The 25383-nt window shown below is 46.1% G+C and overlaps 1 protein-coding gene across 3 annotated transcripts in view; it reads left to right on the top strand.

Moving 5' to 3' along the window:
• Positions 1-25383, top strand: part of MOB2 (MOB kinase activator 2) — a 323951-nt gene that overhangs the window by 289137 nt on the left and 9431 nt on the right. For all 3 annotated transcript variants that reach the window (XM_085644922.1, XM_085644921.1, XM_085644920.1), the window contains exon 3: positions 23271-23364. In XM_085644922.1, the coding sequence (XP_085501048.1) occupies positions 23271-23364 (94 nt within the window). The remainder of the gene's footprint in view (positions 1-23270; positions 23365-25383) is intronic.

The following is a 25383-nucleotide window of genomic DNA, read 5'->3' as shown; positions in this document are numbered from 1 at the left end:
GCTAAGGGCTAGGATCATCGAGGAGTGGTTGGAGTACAAGGTATACTTAACCGTTACACATCATAAAGCGTTCACTTGGCTCCTAGGTTAAATACACAATCTGCAGGAAACACCTCAAGCCATCTTAGAGCAAGATGGATTTGGAAGCATTTCTTCTAACATGTTAGAATGTGGTCCTCTCCATTTCTATAGATCCTATGAGCATACTGAGAGGCTACAAAACCTACAACGAAGAGACTTTTGTCCTGGTGTCTTAGAAGCTAAATTTAATTAACAGATTTTAAATTTGTTGTCTTGCAAAGAAGTTATAACTGTATCTCTCCATTTTTCTATTAAAGGTGGTGAGATTTATTTATTTAATTATTTTATTTAACAGATTTATAGCGCGCATAGCTGCCCCAGCAATGGGGCGTCCCGCGCGATCAGAGACACGAGAGAGAGCTTGAAGCGGGAGGCGATTATACAACGGCAGGGAAGAGCCAGGTCTTGATCGCCCTGCGGAAGGTCATATGAGTCTGGATCTCTCTAATAGAGAGAGGGAGCCGATTCCAAAGTCGCGCTGCAAGACAACGAAAAGAGCGCCCCCCGGCTTTTGCTCTCACAGCCCGGGGGACAATCGCCAGCAGCTGATTGGTCGATCTAAGGAGTCGCTGAGGAGTATACAGTTGGAGTAGCTTAGTTAGACCCAACGGAGCCTGTTGAGAAAGAATTTTATGAGCAACACATAAGGTTTTAAATTGAATTAGTTTCTCAACAGGCAACCAGTGTAGCTTGGGAAGGATGTGGGAAAACGACGCAGATCTCGGGAGTGCCACTAGCATACGTGCCGCGGCGTTCTGAGCTCTCTGTAAGCGCATGATACAGGATTTGTTAGCCTCGAGATATAATCCATTTCCATAATCCAGTCTAGATAGTACAGCCGCCTGGATGATGGTCTGGCGATCTCTAGGGGGGAAAAAGCCCAGTACTGGCTTTAGGCCACGCAATAGGCCAAAACACGATCCAGCCACAGCCTTGGCTTGCGTGTCAAACGTCAGTCCACTATCAATCCAGAAACCCAAGTTTTTAACAGCTTCTTTGGGCACAGGGGCTGGCTTAAGGCTGTCAGGCCAGCAATGGTCAGACCAAAGGTCTCGATCTTTTCCAAATACTAACACCTCGGATTTACTGGCGTTTAATTGCAGGTAATTGCTGGCCATCCAGTCTGCCACCTCAACCTGAATCTATTTAAATTGGCGGAGTTCTTTTTAGAGTAGGCAATCACCAATTGGGTGTCATCGGCATAAGATACCATTGACAGTCCCCTCTTCCGAGCCACCAGGGCCAAAGGTTGCATATAGATATTAAACAAGAGTGGACTCAAAATTGACCCCTGGGGCACTCCTCGTTGAAGGGCATAACTCTGGGATTGAAATGGTGGCACCCAGATCTGGAAAGATCTTCCCGACAGAAAAGCTCAACACCAGTCGAGAGCCAGATCCCTCACTCCGATGTCAGATAGCCGTTTCAATAGGATTTCATGGGAGACCGTATCAAGGCGGCACTTAGATCAAGAAGAACTAAGGCCGCCGAGTCCCCAACATCCAGTATCCCTCGAATTTCCTCCGTCACTGCCAACAAGGCAGATTCAGTGCCGTGTCGGGCTCTGAAACCGTTCTGTGACAGGTCAAGGATCTTATTCTGTTCGATGAACTCTGTCAGAATAGTTTGAACATGAAGTTCTACCATTTTCGCAAGGAGAGGAAGTTGCGAAACGGGGCGATAGTTACCAGGCTCTGCTGGATCCAGTGATGGTTTTTTCAGCAGAGGGATAACTTTTGCATGCTTCCATGTTGCAGGTACTATAGCTGACTCTAGAGAGAGATTCATCAGTTCCAGATACACTGGTAGAATAGAGGACATGACTTGAGAGAATTTTTTTAGGGCCAATGGATCAATAGGTGAACCAGATTTATTTTTTCTAAACAGGACCTCCAGACTAGCTAAAGATAGCGCTGGGAAAGATATCAAGCTGTTTGAACCTTGGGAGGACGGAACAGTGGGCAAAATCTTTGTAACGACATTAGCCGTTACAGGGAGATTTTGATATATTGTATCCACTTTGTTAACAAAGTGGTTGGCCAGCTCATCGCATTGGTTGTTGGAAGAAATCGACGAACTTCTGGCCATATCTCCGGTCTTCATAATCTTAAGCAGGGAGAATATTGTTTTAGATGGATTAGAGCTTGTTAGGATTTTATTTCCCACATACTCAGCCCTAGCTCTCCGAATTTGCTTATGATAATGATTAATGGCTGCTCGGTAGTTAGATTTCCCCACTTCATCGTAAGAACGTCTTTATGTACGTTCCAGCTGTTTGCAGTGCTTTTTAGCCTTAGATAGCGACTCATTGAACCAGGGTTTAGATAGGTCCCGTTTTATCCTTGCCAGCTTCGCTGGGATACAACTGTCCAGACCTGCTATTACCCAGTCATGGACTATCATATCCGCTGTCTCCAGATCTAATTGAGGCCTATGGCTCGACCAATCTGCCGCCAGCTTACTGCTGTCTAGCTTGTGCCAAGGTCGTTTAAAAGTGGAGGTCGGGCAATGTTCTCTCACCTGGCCCTGCCATCGTAAGGTGAAGGTCACCAAAAAGTGATCAGTCCAACACTGGAGGGTCCATCATCAGCCAGGTGAGATTCGAGAATAGAGCATCCAGTAGGTGTCCAGCAGCATGAGTGTGCTCTTGTACCCACTGGACCAATTGGAGTGCTTCTAAATAGGCCAAAAAGCTCGAGATTTCTGACTTTTCAGCATCGTCACAATGGAGATTCAGATCTCCAATAATGCTGAAATTCGCCGCTTGACTAGCGTGCAGCACGGACTTATTTACCAAATCTTCCCGAAAAGCCCCCGAAGGTCCAGGCGGGCGATAAATAAGAAAAACGGAAATGGTGAGGTTAGGGTTCATCCTGATTTGAAACAAAGTGCTATTAAAAACACATGAATAGCTGTTCTTAGTGATAATAGCAATACCGCCTCCTCGTTTCCCTAGTCTATTTAGGTTCTTCATATCAAATCCTGGGGGGAGAGCCAACCAAGATTCGGTAGTAGAGTCTTGGGTGAGCCAAGTTTCGGTTAATAAGAGGACATCAGGAGATTCGTCCTCCAAAAGGTCGAAAACTTCAGCATGGTGTTTTGACAAGGATCGGCAGTTTAAATTCATAAACTTGAAATCCGTGTGACCAAGGGGGCGAGGTTCTTGGAGCAACCCGGGAAGTTGAAAGGTGCAACCTTTACATTTGGTTGGGCCAGTAAGGGGACTTAATAAGAAAGAGGAGCATTCGAGTTGAAGTCTCAGCAGCTCCTCGCGTGAGTAGCAACGAGATATAACAGGAGGCAACACAGGGGGACTGGCAACTGGTGACGGTCCGGCGCAGACGGGCTTGCCTTTGGCGCGCCCGCTGCGCGGTCGCGTTAGTGCCCCCTGAAATAGCATTCCCTCCTGAGCCACTAGAGCGCTGACTGCCGTTACCCCCAAAATGGCGGTCGTAATTCCACCTCCCAGTTCCTCAGAGCAACTTCCTTCCTGCCAGCACCCCTACGCCAGCGGAAGCAGTCCTCAGCCCTTCAGAACACACCACGGAGAAATTGCAACTAAGGTAAGGGCGAGTTAAATGCTTGAAGTGTTTTGCTCTTTTTGATTAAAAAAAAAAAACATACAACGCGAGTAAAATACTTTTAGGACGGTGATTACGGCGCAATTAAAAAATTAACAACTCGATGCACAAATCAAACAATAATTCACGCACCAGATAGACACACAGCCTGACTCCTGGTTCACACCTCAGGAGTCTGAGAGTAAAAGGTAATGCACCAAAATTGGGTGTTGTCAGCCTAAGAACCAGTCAGTGTTTCATAATAACAAAAGAGGCTCCGCAGTTACAAACATACAAAATAAATACAATTCCAGAGTTCACAAAGGACCAATGGTCTCTTTGTACCTACTTCAGTTAAAACACCCGCCTTGAGACTACTCAAACATATGTAACAAAGTTCAGCGAATTTGCGGTGCTTGAATCCTGGGAACTGCCAGTCATTGCTGAACTAATGGTAGTCCACACACAAAAAATAGCGAGGTAGAAACACTGAGTCACCCCTCCTATTCCCTGAAACTAATATGTGACTTTAGTTTTGTGCAGCTAGCTTGTGAGAGGCTGGAGGGTTTGTCCGACCTGAGCGCCAATATTTGTTTCCATGGGTGCTGCTTAGTGCCTGCAGCCACATGCTCAATTGAAGTCCTACTTCGGAGGAGGGATGATGCATCGATTTTGCTCTGATGCTGTATGTCTACTCCCCATAACAAAATGGCAATTGGTCCCTTGTAAAACAGGTTTCCTCACGGAGGGATGGGTCATGGACCCCCAAGTCAACAATATCTTGTTCTCTCTCGTGTTTTGGGGAGGAAGTAGAAATTGTCCCTGCAATGTTTCAGTTTTGATCAGAGTCCTTGTAATTCCCACTAAGTGTACTCAAATGGGCTTCCCTCAGGACTTAGTAAAGACTGACAAACTGACTCCTGAGAACTCAAAATGCTGGAGTGTGGCTCGACCAAAACCTGATGCAAAAAGACCACATGGTAGCAATCCATCAATGTCTTTTGTTGGGTTAACAGGGGAGGCCAGATTCCCCATCAGATGTATCTGATTTTAGCACAAATGATTTTATGGTTTGCTAACAAATATCTAAAGGATTAAATCCACCCTTACCTTTCCTCCAGGTCAACGATTCTTAACTTGTGGTACTTGGACCCATGGTGATCCGCAACGCTTTAGCAAATTAAATATTAGGGGATTAATAAAGTGTGTACACAGAAAAATGGAAACTTTAAAAAGCTCTATAAATGTGCAGAAATTTTTAATTGAAGGATAAAAATAAGTTTTCTATCCTTAGCTTGTTTCATGGGGAGCAACGCAGTACAGCAAACAGTAACATGGACGATTGGTTTCCTCAATTGAAGCACTAGTAGGCAGTGACAAAAAGAATGATTAGGATTAAAGCAGACAAAACGATATGCTAGACACCTGCATATTTCTTTGTCTGTTAGAAATAAAAACAGATTTTGAAAGTCTCCAACCTTCCCTTTAACTTTGAAATTTCCATTTTTTTTTTATTTTTGTTTGTAAATTAAAGAAAATGTTTCACAATTTGCGTATTTCTTTGATATATACTTTTTTGGTAGTTCTTTTTAGGTCGAGCCTAGAGCAGCGCATGCGCTGCTTGCTCAACTTTTAGTAAGGGGGTTTTCAAAGTGCTACCCACAAACTTTTGCTGGCCTCAAGCTTGCGTGCACGCTAGTGTCCGCCATCTGCCTTTTTTTATTTCTCCCTCTGCATCGCTCAACATTACTTTCACTTTAGCGGCCGGTGAATTTCTCCATCAGGACTTGGTGAGCAATACTGCTTACGAGTGGTGTGCTTTCTCATTTGGAAGCCAGCCTGAATGTAATCTTCATTTCCTGTTAAATTCGTGTTTTGGGACACAACTGGAATGTTTACAAATGTTGTGGATGTTGCATTTTGCATCAAATGTTGTGAATGCTCACAGCTAAGACACGCTGTGCTTTCACTGCAACAGATTTCATGTGCCTGATTATCTGCATTTGATGTAACAGCTGCTGCAAGAGAATGTTCGCAAGTGCTTGCTTGAGTTATTGGACAACGAACATCAGTATACACTGGCCTATCATCTAGAGTCTTTAGTGATCTTTGCTGTTTTCGTGTCACACGTGCATTCGGCTTCTGTGTATGACACCTGCCTCTCTACCCAGCGACTAGGGTGGGCTGGTCAGCTCGTGTGTGTGAGCGTTGCACGCACTGTGCTTTTCGGGGCTCTACACATTTCACGCACCAGGCTCCACGTGTTTGTGTACATGTCACGCACCCTGATTCGCGTGCATGCTTGTGTTCATCACACACATTGTTTTTGAGAGTTGCACACAACACGCTTATGTTTCTGAGATTCTCACTAGGATTCTTGCGTATGTGAATATCTTCCACCTTATGTTTCATCTCTGGGGCATTTCAGACGCACCCCAGGCGTCTCGAGAGTGTTAGACTTGCCCATTCTGAGCGTCGAGTGTTTCTGAAAATCTCACACTTGTGTTTGAGCCTCTGCTACATGTTTTTATTCTCACACCAGGGTTACCCTGTGTCATAAAACACACACAGTACCTCACACAGTTTGTTAGCACCTCACACTAGTTTCCCATGTTAATGAGCTTCTGTTTCTCTTCATACTCTACACGAGGCTTCCCGTGTTTGTGAGGAGCACACACTGTACCAAGCATTACATTAAAAATGACTTGTGGTTAAGTCCCCCACATACTTGAGTTTGTTGCGCTTGAGAGCATCTCACGCACTGCTCTTTTGTGACCTCGTGCAGTGTACTCATTTGCAAGCGTTTCTAGCGCAGTTTGCAAATATCTCCCTCGGCCTCTCATGCTGTGTTGCTTTGCAAACACGACACTTCGGAGTACCACCCACATCCATCTCATACTGAATATCTAACTACGCTCATCCGTGTGCTTTTCCCGCTCTACATCAGGCTTCGTGTGTGTGTGTGTCCCTCTCCCTCTTCCCCCCCCTGTTTCTTGCTCTCGTTAGAAAGACAGAGTAGTGGAGGCCATTGGCGCTGCATTTCAACAAGCTTTCAACAGCGAGGCCACCTTCTAGATTTTAGCTAACATGTGCATACTAAACTTAAAATCATCTCGCTGCACTGATTTGCCACCTAGCATGCCTTACTGACACACACCCTCACAGTTCAGGAAAAAGCATTCTTCCCTTCACTCTACCCCCACCGCTTTTATTAAAGGGGCTGTAAAATGCGGACATTCCTCAGCCCGTAGCTTCACAGGAGACTCTACAGGCTCTCCTTGGCCAATTAACACCTTAAGCAGGGACGCCGGGTTGTCATGCGCAAGGGTCCTTCTTGATTAAAAAGCACAGAGCTTCTCTAAACTCGAGGAAAACCTAACCATGGCAGGTTTATATAGAATATGAAACTGTTTGCGGTATTCCACTGTATAAAAATGTATTTTGCTTGTGAAGTCGCATTTTGGCCTTAGTTACTTTAAAACAATAATCACTTTTATTCATATATCTTCAAAAACACTTCTATGTTCATTTTTTTTGAAAGGGTCATTGAGTTATATTTTTTTTTTTTTTTTTTTTTTTTTTTGGGAAAAACCTTTATTCAGAGAATCAAGGTACACAGCAGAGAGCCTACAACCCTTATGGGCCGGCCGCGGTAAGTATACTTGCATATGTCTCGAATCACACAGCCCAATGCCGTCAACCCGGAGGTACGGCGGCGTTAAAGGATGCAGGTGTACCAAGGTGGAACCAGAATGTGGCAGGTCTAGTGTCCTGCAGAACATCCACAAAGATCTGGGCAGAGCGCCCCAACGTGCATTAAGATGCCAAACAATCAAACTCCCCCTCCCTCCCACCCCTTAACTACCGGTCAACACTACGCTCGTTTCACGTGTCCAAGGCTAGGGGCTGCAGCCGCCGCCCCCCTCCCAACACCCTAACCGCAACAGCAGGATACTAGACGTCTCCGGGTTCTTCCTGCGCGATGGCAGGAGGTTCGCAAATGCCGCCCCTAAAATCGTTCGGTCATTGAGTTATTGATAATATCCTATTAATTATATATAAGGTAACAAATGCTTACAATGCTTTTTATTATAACTGTGCAACATGCTGCACAACAGCCACACTATTCTACAACATAGCTTAAATACACTAGCAAAGCAAATAGCTCTGACTAAACACTTATAAGATCCCAAAGGCGAGACCTATTGGCTATTTCAATGCTTGTTATATATTCTTGAGGATCAAATCCTAGAAATTGCTTAGGCTGGGGTTAGATTTCCTGTCTTTCACAGTAGTTTTATGTTTCCACTATAGGAGTGTGCCCCTTGAAATTATGGAGTTTCTTCTTTTCGAACTCCCTTCCTGATCACATTCAGCATGTTTCAAGCACAAATCCTTTTCTAAACTGGAGGTAACTTTTCTCGTCATAGAGTAGCACCTGGAGAGAGTCTTTGTATATTAATATGCTCACACATTCAATGTGGTTACCATAGTTATCAAGCAGTCATTTGTTGGAATTTGGTTAGGGCTATTCACAAAAACTGACAGCTGAACATACTTGCCCTGCAAATAAGAAACCAACACTAGACAAGTATCACATGGGGATTATCTTTGGGAGGATTTTGCATGTGTCCCTAAACCCCACAGGCATCATCTGAAATGCCAAAATGCCCAAAAAGACGCAAAGTTTCTCTACACGCATGCACATCTGTACGGCTGCAGTAATAGCATGGTTCTCCTTTGGGTCTGGGCTGTCCTTATTACTGGCCCACTGCTTGATGGTTCAGGGCAGGCATAAACAAAAACTGTGCAAGTAGTATGTGATGTGTATCATGTCTCGAGGGACCCCTTGAGACAGTGTTATTGTTTGTAAATTTACACTTGCATGAAGTGGGCACTGGCACTGGCGAGGCATTCAAACCGTGAGTTAGTAACGGTTGGTCTCTGAGCCAGATGGACTCAACATACCGTGGGTGAATACAATTGGAGAATAAATGAGTTTAAAAAACACATTCGTCTTCATGGAGTTACTTACCACATTTTGGCGACGAAAGTGCCCACTGGCACATTCACACAGCAGCGCCGTAGCTGACATTTTGATGGCTTCAACAGTGGGAAGTCCTGGGAGCTGTTCGACTTCCAAAGCCCTTCTCTCAACGGACGTTACAAGTTTTTTTATTTAAAAAAAAATCTTTTTATGAAACAATACCAGGTGAGAGGTCAGTGCACACAGTAGATCATATCACAGTTGCATTACGTTTACGCAGATGGAGATCTTAACACACAGCAGTACAGTTTGAAAAATAAGCAGGATAACAGTACGATTTATCTCAGTCAGTGGTTGACGTTACAAGTTTTGATGCTGATCGGTGTCCCTGACGTTAAATGCAATGCGGTGAGGTGTAACCTTTTGTGCTCACGTTTCGGTGACAGCGCCTGCATTCATTCGTGTGTCACTGCACCTGCGCATCCTCTTCTTCAGGTATGATTTTATCAGCACTTGACGACGATCGTCATCACGTTGTATGTGATGGCTCTATTGGTTGCGGCTATACGTAAGCTGTCTTGCTAGCTTTGCCCAGCATTTGCTTTGCCTTACAGATCTCCGTCTTTTTAGTGACTAGGAGCCCACTGGATTGTAACAGACTGGATACTGAGGTAACAGTGCTTGGTACTTACAGCGCTTCATTTTAATTTTGTTTTTGCAACATTGTGGTTTAGTTGGTAGGTACTGTTTAGCCCCGCATTTAAGTTGGGGCTGCATGTACTTTAAATCAGTGTCTTCATTTATTTTCCTGTCATTTGGAAATTTACTCTTATGGCTTCTCATCAAATTACTCACCCACCACCATTCCTAGGCAAACCAGCCATGATATGGGCACAGTGGTCTAAGTTGCTTGAACCATTTAGTAGCTATTGATGCCATCGAATATAGTCCTGTACACAAGTTTGCATTATTATTTGAAAATTTGGGGCAAGCAGTTCAGCAGATATTTGATAGTCTGCCACCAATAGCACTCCCTCAAGGCGATGAGCAGTGGAATTTTAACTTAGAAGCCCTAGCGAGATTGAGTAATCAATTTCCTGACGAACCTAGTATTTTGTTGGTAAGCCACTCATTTTTAGGTCTCGCCTGACCCAGCGCATGCGCTGGTCTGGCGAGACTTATTGAGAGGGCTCCAAAAAGTGCTACCAGGCCAGCCTAAAGCTACAGTGCGCGGGCCGCGCTTGACCGCGATCACTTTCGCGGCCGCTTGATCGCGATCACTTTCGCAGCCTGCAGGGCCGCTTGGCATAGCCAATAGGTCTCGCTTTTGGGACCTTATAAGTATTTAGTTATGCAACTGTTGCATGGCTAAACACTTACAAGTTCCCAAAGGCGAGACCTATTGGGTATGCCAATGCTTGTTATAAATGCAAGCAACTCAGAGGAAAATGTGGAAGAGTATATTTCAACCTACGTGTTGGCTACTAGATGTGAATTTGGCTCGAATCTAGATAATTCATTGTCTGGTCAGCCCCAAAGTAGTCTAAGTTTTCAATTAGTCCTCAATTTATTACTGCAGATGTGGTCCAAAAGCCACATAAGTAATTTTGCTGGTTACTTCGCATTGGGCAAACGTTGCATAATTTGTAAGAAAGCAGGTAATTTTTCACAATGTTTGCAGGAGCAACAAAAAGACACTAAGAGTTGGTAATGTTGATGTCGAAGTAGATACACGTTCTGATACCCTCAGCAATGTGATTTTAAAACTGGACTGTGATGGCACAGGTAAAACGGTTAAGGGACCATTCTGTACAGCTGTTATTAATAGTATTCCCTTTCAGGTCATGGCAGATTCTGGACCCCCCTATAACCATCTTAAGAGACACCACTTTTTAGGAGTTCTGGGATAAAGATTTTTCACTTTCAAAATAAAAAATTTCGACAGAGAATCAGATGTGAACGCCAAAGCGTATGGGGAGAGACGCAGAGAAATTGTGTTATTTTTCATATAATGTACATTGTTTAGACTGAGAAACTCACACAAAGTTTTATGTAACTGTGATGGGGTAGAACATAATTTGTTGGCAAGATTTGGCATGCATGGGCCTGTCCCTTGTTCCTGGAGCTCAGAACCCGGTGATGGTAGGTCATTTGCAGGTGCGCCATGTGGATTGTAGGTAGGTCTCAGTCAAGGAAATTCTGGGTAAGTATTCAGCAACCAAGTAGGGTTGGTGAAGGGACTGGTACACCACATAACTGTCACCTGACGCACAACCTGTGGCGCACAAAGCAAGACCTGTACCCATCCTTGTTACGTAAGAACTAAAAAAAAAAAAAAAATTACAAAAACATACACAATCTTATGTACACAAGGAATTATTCAGCCTACAGATTCATCACAATGTGTGATCCCCGTAGTTGTAGCACAAAAAATCAGAAGGGATTGTGTCCCTAAATAAGAATCATTGTGGACTGCCACACACTGCCCAAAAGTCACAAGTTGTTAGCTAATCTTGGGCGAGGCCACGTGGTTTTTCTCAAATTGATTTACAATCGGCTTACCACAAGGTGTCACTAACTGAAGAGTCTCGAGAGTTAATAACATTTGTAACCCCCTTCGGTTCCTGTAAGTTTCTGAGACTACCATTTGGTCTGGCCTCAGCGGCCAGTGTGTTACAGTAACTAATAGACACGTTATTCCTAGGCATCAAAGGGGTACAAGGATATCAACATGACGTTCTAATTTATGCAGAGACTCTGCAAGAATATAATGAGATTTTGAGAGCCGTATTAACCATCTTGAAATGAGAGGGGCATTACAGTCGGAGCTGAAAAGTGTGAATTTGCAACCAATAAGTTACAATATTTGGGTCACACAGTGTAGGCAACGAGCATAAAGTCAAAGTTTTCAGTGGTTAGAGCAATTACTGCGGTCGTTCCTAGGGTTAGCAGAGTATTATACAGCTTTTGTAGCTAATTTTGCCCAAACAATTGATCCCTTACTTGCTTTTCCAAGGGAAGGCCAAGTGTTCAAATGGACAGATGATTTGTAAAAAGAATTTATCAAGGTCAAAGAGCTGATTGTTACAGCTCCGACATTACACACATTCTGGGTGGGTTGCACTTGTATCATAACGTCTGATGCCAGGGTTTATGGCTTAGGTGCTGCTATCAGCCAAAAAGTGAATGGACATGAAGAAACCATAGCATTTCCATCAAGAGCTTTGGAACAGTGTGAGTGTAATATAGTATGATGGAACGCGAAACACTCGCGTGTGTAGGCACTGAAGAAATTTAAAATGTACATTTGGAAAAGCACGTTTATACTTTTTGTTTGGTCAGGATGCAAGTGGATGTTGATGATGAGGATTCTCGCATGGATGATGTAGAATGTGTAGCTTTGGTGGATGCAGTGGCAGAATATGAATCGGTCATAACTGAAAAGGACAGGACAGAATCTTGTGCAAATGATTTGACGCTAACAAAGGTTATTGAATACACACATTTTTAAATGCCCAGAAACTAGGTGTTTGAGTGTAGAATTGAAGATCTTTTCACAAATTGCCGAGGGATTGTCTGTTGGAAGTGGCATTGTACACTCTGGTCCTTAGGTATTACGCATTATAATCGTAGGTAAAGCGCACTACGGTCATCAAGGCACCATGAAGACTTGTATGAAAGTGAAGCAACATTATTGGTGGCTGACTATTGACAGCCAAGTTAAAATGATGATTGATAAATGCTTAGAATGTTTAATGTCGGTTAAGGACTAGAAAATGGTTCAGTCACTATTGCACCCTACTCACTTACTGAATGTGGCTTTGGAAAAAGTTGGTTTAGACTTTTCAGGACCTTACTCCGTGTTATCCAACAGTATGAGGTATTTAATTTTAGCTGTTGACTATTTAGGTCTCGCCTGGCGTTACAGTGCAAAGCGTTGCTCGCTGGTTGATAGATATTGTAAGAGTACATTTGAGGATGGGACTTGAAGCCCCGCCCCTCATTTTCATTGGCTGGCATCACTGTTTTTCCTAAACGGTGGCCTGCCATTGGAAATGGGGTTTTGTAGTCCCTGCCCTTTCTCCTTTTCAGACGGCCCACCTGGACAGGATCGTCTGCTTCACTGCTGTCGTTAAGCATTTTCTTATCTTTAGGGGGGCGTGTACTGCCTTGCGGAAGCGAGCACCTGCGCCATCTGTTTCCAATTATCGCGACCATGCTTGCCTGTCTCGCGGTCGCGTTAATTAGAAACAGATGGCAGTCGCGTTCACATTTGCGGCTGCGCGTTTAAATATGAGACTCACAGAAATGCTCATGGATAGAGTTTTAAAGACCAGAACAGGCCCGAGGCCGGGACGCTGATCTGACAGCTTTAGTATTGCCAGGTTCCAGTCTCGATGTCTAGTTAACATCCTGTAATTCTGGACACATTTCTCAATGTCCCTGCACTCCAGCAAAAGAGGCTAAATCATTGAGCCGTGTGCATCAGACTCAGACGACCCAGCGCTCCAAGAAACATATTTGCCACAGAAATCGAAAGCTCACCTGTTCTACTTAATTCGCGGTTTTGAGAAAGGCAAATAACTGCACAGATCCACTAGTGGGCGCTGCCCTCTCCCAATAGAAGTTTACTAGTTCCTTTGTAAGCACCAAGCGAGAGGCAGCGGATACATTTCAATAACCTTACTAGTGCAGCTCGAGCGCGCACTACATGCACGTGGGAACAAGTGTGCAATCGCCTTTCAACCTAAATAACATACATAGCGCTGTGAGGGGATCGCAAGTTGAAATGGCTGCGCTATATGCAGAACCATTTACCAATATGTAACCGCGGGTGCCATTGTTACCCCAACCCCCCCAACACTCTGAATGGTTCAATTTATCATCTTCTGGGAGGGTAAAAGGCGGAGTGGGCCAATAGGATTTTAAGCCGTGGCCTGCAATTTAATTTGAGGTTCAGTGTAACAGTGCTGCTAACCCGCCCAACTCTGTATCGCCCCACAGTCCCAAGAGGGGTCTTTTATCGGGCAGACGCCCTCCTTGCTAAAAGGAGAAACCTGGCGACAAGATGTAATGTGACTCGGGACACTCTGAATCTAACTTACTTTACCATTGGCACACATCGAGGGGATCTGTTCAGGGAGAAAACATAAAATGGGCTTTTTGAATTATGCGGCACAGAGGACCAAATAACCCTGCAAACGCCATACAAAAACAAACGGAAGTATACAAGCTGGGTTCATTATCTGATCCGTGGCTGGTGAAATACAGCAAAGGCCAGGCAAGTCAGAGGAGGAGACTTCACCGATTTGACCCCCCGAGCCAGCAGCTGTCACCCCTAAATCCTGAACAAATGGGCACTGTATTATCTGGAAAGGGCGACAGCCCTTGAGAAATGTCACACTGCAGCGTCGAGGGAGGCTGGCGCTATGTATGGGAGCTTCCAAGGACCCATTCAGATGCCTTCCACTGCCCCAACGACTCGAAGGCTGCACTAGCCAATACTGTCAGAACGTGGCCCTGGGGTAGGATGACCAGACGTCCTGGATTTCCTCGGAAAGTCTCGGTTTTCAGTTGGCTGTCATGGTGTCCCAACACTTTTCTTAATTTTAAATACATGTCCCGGTTTTGGGGACAACGGTCAGTTCAGTCTGCAAAGCAGAATTAAGATATGCTCCCCTTTCACATGTGCCTCTGAAGGCTGGAAAAAATGTAAGTAATGTATCTGTTTCTATCATGTTGTGTAGGAGGAGGTCCGCTGAAGGCCCCCAGCAGAGGGGAGACAGGGTGGGGAGGAGGAGAGGAGGGCTCAGGGTGGAGGTCCTACCATAGGTAATGTTAAGTAAATGTAGCCATGTAAACGTGTGTGTGTTTATGTGTATGTATATGTGTGTTCGAGGCATGTGGGCTGCTGAATTCATATCTGTGCATAGATCGCCGCCTAGTGTTGGGTCCGGATGTTTGCACGTTGTTGTTCTGGAAGAGTCTTCGAAGTATCCTGGGATAGGTGACTCCTCCCCTGGACTACAGTGCGCATGGGCATCCTCTCCATCCTCAGATTGTTTTTTTCCGCCATTGGGTTCGGATGTGCTTATCTTGACTCAAGTTAGGAAAAACTTTTTTCAGGCCAAAAGGCCTTTAGTTCGCGTCGGTACTGTTCCCGATCGGTATCGATAGTTATTTGTTAGTCTTCTAACTTCAATACCAACTCTTTTCGCATCATATCCGTCCATCGACCCGACTTCGACGATGGAATCGAGGACACCATTCAAGCGGTGTCCTGTATGCAATGCGAAATATCCCCATGTCGACGTCCACCCGGTGTGCAACAAATGCCTTTCACCGGACCACGACGAGTCCACATGTATGGCCTGTGCCCGATTCCGATCCAAAAAGACTCTCCGGAATCGACGAGCAGCGAGACTTGAAGCGCAGCAAGCGGCACCGGCCCCGACCAACATCTTCAGCGCCGAGGACGAAGATGTGGAAGACGTGGAGAACCTACCCTCCAGCCCTGCTTCCGAACACAACTCCGGATCGGAAGACATCGAAGAATGACTCTTTCACAGAGATGAAGCCGACACCGAGGTAGGAGACTACAATGAGGCCTTAGGGGCCGAAGAGAGTAGCTCCGGTGATGAGCAAGGCCTACCCGTACAGACGGAGGATATCCCAGTGCGTCAGTCTATGGCTCCGGTCGAGGGATCGCCTTCGGGCCTTACCCAAGACCTATCCCGCAGTTCTTCGGCCCCGCCCTCTGGCCCGGCCTCGGACATTCAGCGGCAGCCATTACTACCCAAAACAACTGGTTTCCCTTCATCGAAACCGAAAGCCGTATCGGTTCCACAGAAACCGAAACTAAAAGTAACACTGGTCGGATCGAGGCCCACCACACCTTCGACGCCAGCCAAACCCGTCTGAACCGACCGCACAAAACGGGACTTCGGTGCCGAACTCGCAGCAGCCGACGTCGGCGCCGACACGGAAAAAGGCCATCGGTGCCGCCAAACCGCCTCGGCTCCCGGCACCGAAACAATCGGCTCCAGCCACAGTGGTCAAAATAGCTGCTGCGTCTCACACTACTTCGAAACCAGCACCAAAGGCACAATCATCGACGCCGTCGACAGCTACTACCTCTCCTCGACTCGATGACCCTGTGGCGCCGAAAAAGTCCACGCCTGCCTCTACAGAACCGGTTGGCGCCAAAGAACCGTCGGCGTTCCAGGTGCGGCAAGTTGCAGCATCCTTGCAACGCATCAAGGAAAAGGCAGCCCTACAGGACCCTTCAGGCTCCGAGCCGAAAAAAGCTCCAAAAGCTTCTCCGGCACCGGCCAACATCACTTTTGGCCTGCCCCCATCCACGGCACCCAAAATGTTCGAAATCAGAACACGTGTCACCCACACTAGGATCACGCCTGCCGAACGCTCTCCTACGGAGACGTCACCATCCCACATCATCGATGCCGACACCGGCAGACTGATGTTACACAAGCGGAGGATAACTTCTGAGCCAGCTTTGGACTCCTACCGGATCCCTCTAAAGAAAAAGCTGCCAGTGGATTCGGAACCAGTTCTTTACGAACCTATCCATACCTCTTATCAACATCCACAGTCCTTCTCTCCGACACACTCTGAAACCGACGTTTTGGAGGACTACATGGGTGACCACGTCCCCTACCCCGGAGACATGGACCCTGACGGCCAACAGGACCCTGATCAGGCTTGGGATGACCCTGCAGACCCGGGTACACATATGGATACACAGGACACGCAGCTATATGGCGCAAAAACATCTCCCACAGAGGACACTGCCGCATTCAACGCCCTTATTGAACGTGCTGCGGCCAATCATGGTGTGCAACTCCACTCTGACACAATCGAGGACGATTTTCTAATGGATACTTTTGCATCCTCGGAACGGAATATCAAAACTCTACCCATGTTGAAAGGTGTCCTCAAACCAGCAAAGGACATTTTCAAAGAACCCACCAGGGCACGAGTAATAAACCCCAGGATCGACAAAAAATATAGGTCGGCGCCTGGGGACCCTACCTACATTAGAGGCCAGTTGCCTCTGGATTCCATCGTAGTCGCCAATGCTCGCAAACGGGAGCACTCACAGACAACTGGGGATGCTCCTCCCCCGGACAAGGAGTCCAAGGTGCTAGAGACCTCCGGCAAAAGAGTTGCAGCCCAGGCAGCTAACATATGGCGTATTGCCAATACTCAGGCGCTCCTAGCTCGCTACGATCGCGCACACTATGACACATTAGAAACATTACTCCAACATCTCCCTGACCAATACAAAGAGGGAGCAGAGATCCTCATCAGGGAAGGACAACTCCTCACTAACGCATCCATCAAGTGTGCCCTGGATGCCGCAGACACAGCTGCCAGAGCAATAAACACTAGCGTCATGTTACGACGACACGCCTGGTTGCGAATCTCCGGATTCAAACCGGAAGTTCAGAATAACATCCTCAATCAGCCGGTCAACCCCGACTACTTATTCGGACCAGAGGTTGACACCACCCTAGAAAAAATAAAAAAGGACACAGACACTGCAAAGTCCATGGGGGCTCTCCAAACGCAGACCTTTCGGAGTGGCTCCTTTCGTCGCCCTGGAAATAGAGGAGCAGGTAGAGGACAGGGGTCACAGCAAACCTACAACAAGGGCAACACCCAAAGTACCTACGATAAAAACACCCGGGGTGGATATCGTGGTTCAAGCACAAAGGGTAGAGGACGCGGATACGGCAATACCAGATTCTCTCCCAAGAACAAACAGTGACGCCCTCTCCCTTCCTCCCGACCACAACACCTGTCGGGGGAAGGCTACAAAGGTTCCTGTCCACGTGGAACTCCATCACCACGGACAGGTGGGTCAAAGATATCATCAAACACGGTTACTGCCTAGAATTAACCTCCACTCCACCCACAATACCGCCAAGACACCGTCCTATGTCCTCAGAGCACTTAGCGCTATTACAGCAGGAAGTGCTAAGTATGCTGCAAAAAGGCACAATAGAGGTCGTACCCGTCCACTAGCACGGTACGGGGGTGTACTCCCTGTACTTTTTAATACCAAAGAAGGACGGGTCACTCAGACCCATACTAGACCTGAGACCCCTCAACCGCTACATTCTCTCAGAGCATTTCCACATGCTCACCCTCCAACAAGTCCTCCCATTGCTCAAACAGGGAGACTTCCTAGCCACGCTAGACCTCAAAGATGCGTATTTCCACATACCCATTCACCCATCACACAAAAAATATCTCAGGTTCACTATTCAGGGGCAGCACTACCATTTCAAGGTTCTTCCCTTCGGCGTGACAACAGCGCCCAGGGTCTTCACAAAGTGCCTAGCTACAGTGGCTGCACATTTACGGAGGCAACACATTCATGTCTACCCTTACCTGGACGACTGGCTTGTTCAGGCAAAGTCAGCCCAGCAATGCGCCAGCCACATGTCCCGCACCATTCACCTCCTTCACAGCCTGGGGTTCTCACTAAATTACCCAAAATCACATCTCTAACCCGCACACGTACAACAGTACCTGGGTGCAACCATAGACACTCTGGCAGCCACAGCTCAGCCAAATTTAGTGAGGATCAACAGCATGCAAATGCTGATTTCCAAGTTCAAACCCCCACACTCCCTTCCCGCGCGAGTGTTCATGCAGTTGATAGGCATGATGGCCTCCTGCATTTTCATAGTCCCACACGCGAGACTACATATGCGCCCGCTTCAGGAGTGCTTAGCACGTCAATGGACTCAGGCTCACGGGCAACTAAAAGACCTAGTGTTGGTGAGCGGTCGGGCATACAACTCTGCATTGGTGGAATCCAAAAAACCTTTGCAAGGGCCGACCGTTCCAAGAGCCTGTTCCACAAATAATACTGACAGCGGACGCGTCTCTCCAGGGATGGGGAGCTCATGTACTCAATTACACAGTGCAGGGACTATTGACAACGCAACAAAAGAAGATGCACATCAACGTTCTAGAACTGATGGCAATCTTCCTAGCCATGAAGGCATTCAAAGTACACTTGTGCAACAAAGTCGTGTTGATCCGGACGGACAACATGACTGCCATGTACTACATACAGAAGCAGGGAGGAACACACTCTCCACAGTTGTCTCATCTGGCTCAGAGCATGTGGAAGTGGGCCATTCAGAGAAACATGTTCCTCATGGCGGAACACCTCCCCGGCAAAGACAACCAGATGGCGGACCTGCTCAGCAGACACAGCCACCAGATGCACGAGTGGGAGTTACACCCATCAGTACTCCAACCGTACTTCCAGCAGTGGGGTCACCCAGAGATAGACCTATTCGCCACAAGCAAACGCAAAATGCCAAAGCTTTGCCGCCAGGTTCCCACATCCGCAGTCGCAGGGCAATGCGATATGGATGAACTGGTCCGGCAAATTTGCGTACGCTTTTCCCCCACCACCATTGATACCGCTGGTGGCTCGCAAACTCAGACAACACTCACTAACACTCGTCCTGGTTGCTCCAACGTGGGCACGCCAGCCATGGTACACCACCTTTCTCGAACTTTCCGTGGTGCCCCATCAAAGACTGCGGATCAAACCCGCTCATTTGACAGCTGAACCTGGCAATCTGGCTCCTGAAGTCCTAGAGTTTGGCTACCTAAACCTGCCACCTGACTGTATGGACATCATTAAGGAAGCCAGGAGACCCACTACCAGGGCTTGCTATGCAGCCAAATGGAAAAGGTTCGTCATTTATTGCAATAATACTGACATTAACCCGCTAGACGCATCCATCCAAAACATAATTTGTTACCTCCTACACCTGTACCGATGCAATCTGGCATACACCTCAATACGTGTCCATTTGACCGCAATATCCGCCTATCTCCAAAACAGGCAGCACCTCTCTTTATTCAAAGTGCCTGCCATCAAAGCCTTCTTGGAGGGACTTAAACGAGTAATTCCCCCACGACACCCACCAGCACCGGTGTGGAACCTCAACCTGGTCCTCACCCGACTGATGGGTCCACCCTTCGAACCTCTCCACTCATGTGAGATTCAATTCCTCACCTGGAAAGTAGCTTTCCTAGTGGCAATCACTTCGTTAAGAAGAGTTAGTGAACTCTAGGCACTAACCATTCAAGAGCCATTCATACAGGTTCACGCCAACAGGGTCGTACTACGTACCAACCCCAAATTCATGCCCAAAGTCATATCGCAGTTCCACATGAACCAAACCATTGAACTGCCTGTTTTCTTTCAAAACCCACAAACTGTCGCAGAAAGAGCACTCCATACACTGGATGTAAAGAGAGCCCTCATGTACTACATCGACAGGACTAAAGTCTTTAGGAAAACAAAACAACTTTTCGTTGCCTTTGCCCCACACCACAAAGGTAACGCCATCTCCACACACTAGATGTAAAAAGGGCCCTCATGTACTATATTGACAGAACTCAAAACTTTAGGAAGACTAAACAACTCTTTGTTGCCTTCTCTCCACAACACAAAGGCAACGCCATTTCCAAAGCAGGTATAGCCAGATGGATCATTAAATGTATCCAAATTTGTTATCAAAAGGCTAAACGCACATTAACGATTCCCCCACGAGCCCACTCAACACGTAAGTTAGGGGCCTCCATGGCTTTCCTTGGAAACATTCCTTTGCATGATATATGTAGAGCAGCCACCTGGTCCACTACACACACATTTACCAAACACTATTGTGTAGATGTGCAATCAAAACAGCAGGCAGCTGTAGGACAGGCTGTTCTCAAAACTCTTTTTCAGACCGCTGCAGCTGGCACTGGTAGCCGCAGCTAATAGAGGGTACTGCTATACATTCTATGCACAGATATGAATTCAGCAGCCCACATGCCTCGAACTGAATATGCTACTTACCAGTATGCATCTGTTCTTGGCATGTAGGGCTGCTGACATTCATATCGCCCTCCCTCTTTCCCGGCGCCTGTAGCAGCTGCAGCTCTCAGAATTACTGTAAGCATGGTCATCACTTTCTGTATCTACTCCATCACTGCCACAATGGCGAAAAACAATCTGAGGATGGAGAGGATGCCCATGCGCACTGTAGTCCAGGGGAGGAGTCACCTATCCCAGGATACTTCGAAGACTCTTCCAGGACAACAACGTGCAAACATCCGGACCCAACACTAGGCGGCGATCTATGCACAGATATGAATGTCAGCAGCCCTACATGCCAAGAACAGATGCATACTGGTAAGTAGCATATTCAATACTTATTACCTACTGGCGGTCGCCAGTAGGTAGTTATAGTTGGGACCTATTTTCCATAGAAAATCCGCAACATTCTATTCCTAATAACTTTGGCGCCGGTTGACGAATCTTCGCGAAATTTTCAAAACGTTTGGCCAGCTCCTATCCTGAAAGTCTCAGGGTGATTCGTCAAGCGGGGGCAGAGAAAAAAGGGGGCGTTCCCAAAACGTGTTTTCCCCATGCAATTATCCATAGGAACCTTTAGTCGCAGCTACAGTCAGAACTGCTGAACGGAATTACACCAAATTTGGCAAAAAGGTAGCCCTTGGTTCAGAGTTGTCTTTTGGTTAAATGGTGTAAATCCGTTCAGTAGTTCCTGAGAAAAGTAAAATCATATATATCTATGGGCGCGGTGGATCAGTGCACCCTGCGCGCACCCTCCCGATCACGAGCTGCATGTTAATTGGCTGTCCACTTGCTGTCAACACTCCAAACCAGGAAGTGTTGGCAGCTGTTTTGTGCCTCGGTAGAAATCCTTGAAAAAAGTGCGCAAAAAGGGGGCAAGGTAGAAACACCCTGCCGATTTTATTTAAGAAAAAAAGGGGGGGGGGGGGGGGGGGAGAGAAGCGAAGCGCGGGCTCCCGTGTTTCGTTGGTAATTGGCCCCCGGGGGGAGGGGGGCAAGTCCCAGGGGCAATATTATGTGAATGGGGGCCCAGAGGTGTCACTGACCATGTCATGAATGATGTAATATGTGACATCATCAGCAGTGGATTGCAGGCTCCTGAGTTATAGTTATTAGAACTAACTATAACGAAGGAATTTCAATGGTTTTGTACGAGTGAAATGTCCAGCTAACTATAACACCCCTGAAACCTATATTTTTTTCAGTGTATCTATAGAATGTTTCCTCTTTACAGGTCCTTTTTGATGTATTGCCTGCTGTAACTTTTTTAGATACTTCTTGTGTTATATTTTGTACTGTACCCTTGTTTTAAGCCTCTTGCCATGTACCCTCCTTTGTACAGTGCTCTGATACCCTTTTGGGTCATGTTCGTGCTTTATAAAACTTTTCAAATAAATAAACCAACGCAACCATTTAAGTTCTGAGCAAGGTGTTCTTAATTGAAGGAGCTACTAAAGTCTTCGTCACAGACAATGGCACACATTTTGTTTCAGAGCGAATGTGTGTATTTGTCTGAACAAGACATAAGACATTTGAAGTGGCATTGTACTCGCCCACTTCAAATGGTTTAGTGGAACATGGAACTAAAGTTATGAAGGAGGGAGTACAAACTTAAGGTGTTGATGTCAAGGATTTTATCGAACAAATTGTGGAACTTCAATACCTTTCCTCTCCACATTGTAACACGTGGGTTACACCTTTCTCGCTGATTAGAGGCAGCGAGGTGCACACTTCTCAGTACCCTTCTTGGTTGAAGGAAAAGAAAGGTAATCCGGAGATTGTGAGGCCTTGTACAGAAGGGATTGCATCAAAGGTGTCCATGAGACAAGCAGCCATGAAATACAACTTTGATAGCAAATGTAGTGCTAGTAAGATGGATGTGTTTAGTGGAGACTGCGTTTTAATTAAGAAACCCATTACATTTCAAAAAGGGGTGTCTACGTTTTCCATATGTGTACAAGTCAGCAAAGTTAGCAAAAGTGCAGCATTCATTGTTGGTGGAACAAAAGGCAACTAGTTAAAGACCAGAACAGACTAATATCACGCCACAAAAATGTGTGTGGACAAAATGGTGAATACACTGGTTGGGTTTTACCCACTGGTCACGTGTTACCCAATATTTTGGATCAGGCTGACAGGGACCGTAAAAGTAAGGAGGTGTTGATGGGGCCCAGCATTTGGAAAATTCCTAAGACGTTTGATGACTTCATAAGGTATTAAACTAGGATACTAACAAATGCAAATTAATATGCATTTAAGAAATGTTGTTTAATGCAATTTTTATTTAATGTATTTAATGAATTTTGTTTTTTAAGGGGGAAGGTGATGTGAAATAGTGTATTGTATCTCGAGGTACCCCTCGAGACCGTGTTACTGTTTGTAAATTACAAGTGCATGAAGCGGACATTTGCTGGGCTTTCGCAAGTTTATTTTGGTTGACTCCGAGCCAGATGGACGCGGCATGCAGTGGGTGAATAAGCTTGGAGAATAAATGATTTGGAAATCATATTCCTCTTGGTGGAGTTACTTACCACGTAGCGTTAGGGCAGATTTGGCTTCAAATATCGTTAGGGGTTCACCTGCAGTTTGCCTCTGTTTCAAGCGCCGCTGCTGGTAGGCATATGAATCCCTCCTTTGGTGAGTGAATATGGCAGGGAACATATCACTTCTACCAGGTTCATATAGTGACGTGTTTTTCGTTGTTGTTTTTCCTCCCCTTCAGCGACTACTTTTTTCAACCACATCAACTTGCAGTACAGCACAGTCTCCGAATTCTGCACGGCAGACACCTGTCAGACCATGGCCGTAGCCAGCACGTGAGTAAGGTCTTTGGCTGCATGCATGCTTGTGTTTGTGTGAAGTTAGCCCAATGTGTGACTAAACGGGTGGTGAGTAATGTAATGCTCAGAGCAGCATAAGTAGAACAACGTACAAGGAGAGGGAAGAAACATCGAGGAGAACCGGGAAACTGACAAAAGGTTGCATCGAACTTGGAACGGGTCGGCTATATCGGTGCTTGTAACAGCCGGGTTTGGTTGCTGCAAGTCTCCATTGAAGCGAATTTGTGCTGTTGGATTTTACCTAAAAGTCTTAGCAGCACCTCTAAATCCGCCTTCGATACCACATATAATCTAGACCTATGGAGAGACGCACATCAGTAGTCCTGCTGGTCGCTGAAGTGCCATAAGCAGACATAGTAGTCTATCCTGCACAGTGATTGACTCCATGGGCAGATACCAGAGGCTGGTTTGATAAGCAGATATCCACATCTGTCCTTAATTCAAACCTGTTCCCTAGGAACATATCTGCTGCGATGCTGAATGCAGATATATGGACCAGTAACTCCACTGGACAGATTTGCTATAGCAGACCTGTGTCTAGGTCTGATACCAGTAGTTGTGCTTAACACACACATCCTGTGCCACAACAGGCGACTTGCTGAATACGGACATCACTGGCTGTGCTAAACTCTGACATACGTAGCTCTGCTAAACACAGACCTCTCCCATAGGCAGACGTTGGCAGTCCTAATCAACATACTCTGCACAGACTCTTTCCCCGTGTGGGCTCCCCACTCCCATGGTTCCCATGGACTCGTGGGTAAGGAGAAGACGTCACAATTATTCCATGCTCTTCGTCAGATCCTGGAAAGGCAAGTGCTTAAACATCAGCTGAAAGGGCTGATGCATGAGTTGGGATAAACACGCTATTTTTAGCCAGGTTCTGTTCCGTTCACTGTAACTAGAGATTCAGCTGAACAAAGGTTTCCATTCTGGGAGCCCGGGTATCCCTAGGGCTATCTGTGCGGCCTACAGTTTGCGCTTATTGTGGCAAATTACAGTACTGGTATTACACGATGATGTTGTCCTCTGTACCCAAACTTTGTACAGCAACCTTGTGCATTCTGTATAGGTTCTCCTTTTATACGTCCCGATGCATACAAACATACATACATTAAAGCAAGGCCTGCATCGTACTCCAAGCTTAGGAAAAAAGTCTTCATGGTGCGATGGGTTGTGGAGCATTTAATGTTTAAGGTACCTCCCAATCACTTAAGTCTACCAAATGCATGGAAACTTAAGGGCTCAGGACATGAGCTCAGGCCTCTCGCCACTCTTCCTATCTAGAGAAAATCCTTGTCCCGCTAAAAGGGGGGAGCATTCCACCAATATGAAAACTAGTCCACCCCAAACCAGTGTGCCTTTATTCCAAGAGGCGCAACACTCAAAAGAAGAAAGAGAAGGTGCATGAGGACCGCTTAGCCTCCTAGATAACACTTAAGAGGCCAGCAATTGAATAGATATGAAGTAGAATCTTGCCCCAGTTTACAATATCTGCTGATTCATGGAGATGCAGATTTATGCTGCTCATATAACTGTTCCCTGCAGAGATTATTCACCTACATAACCACACCCTTCAGGAATTTTTAAGGGATTTAAGATTATATTGGCCTAGATTATGTGTGTACTGCATCTAAGTTGCAAACACCAAGAATGTATTGGCTTAGATTATACACCACCATACAAATGGGCCTCCTGCAGGGGCCTAAAGGTGTGTTGCCTTAGATTTGAATTTCCTCTAAAGGTAATGACGAAATTGTATGGGCATGTTTTGTATGTCCGCTACAGGTGTTCTTGCATATGTTATAGTCTGTATTGGCATAAATGGCATGACCCTCTAGGGATCTAGCTGTTGCCTACGAGTATGTGCCTAAATTGTTTGTCTACCACAAAGTTGTAGTTGCCTTGGGTTGTATTACCCCACACTGTAACCCCCTATAGGTGTTTGTAGAGGGTTGTGAGGGTTGTGTTGGAATATATTGTATGTACCCTACA

Source organism: Triturus cristatus, chromosome 3_1, assembly GCF_964204655.1.
Source record: "Triturus cristatus chromosome 3_1, aTriCri1.1, whole genome shotgun sequence".
NCBI classification, from domain to species: Eukaryota; Metazoa; Chordata; class Amphibia; order Caudata; family Salamandridae; genus Triturus; species Triturus cristatus.
This window is presented reverse-complemented; position numbering and strand designations above follow the sequence as displayed.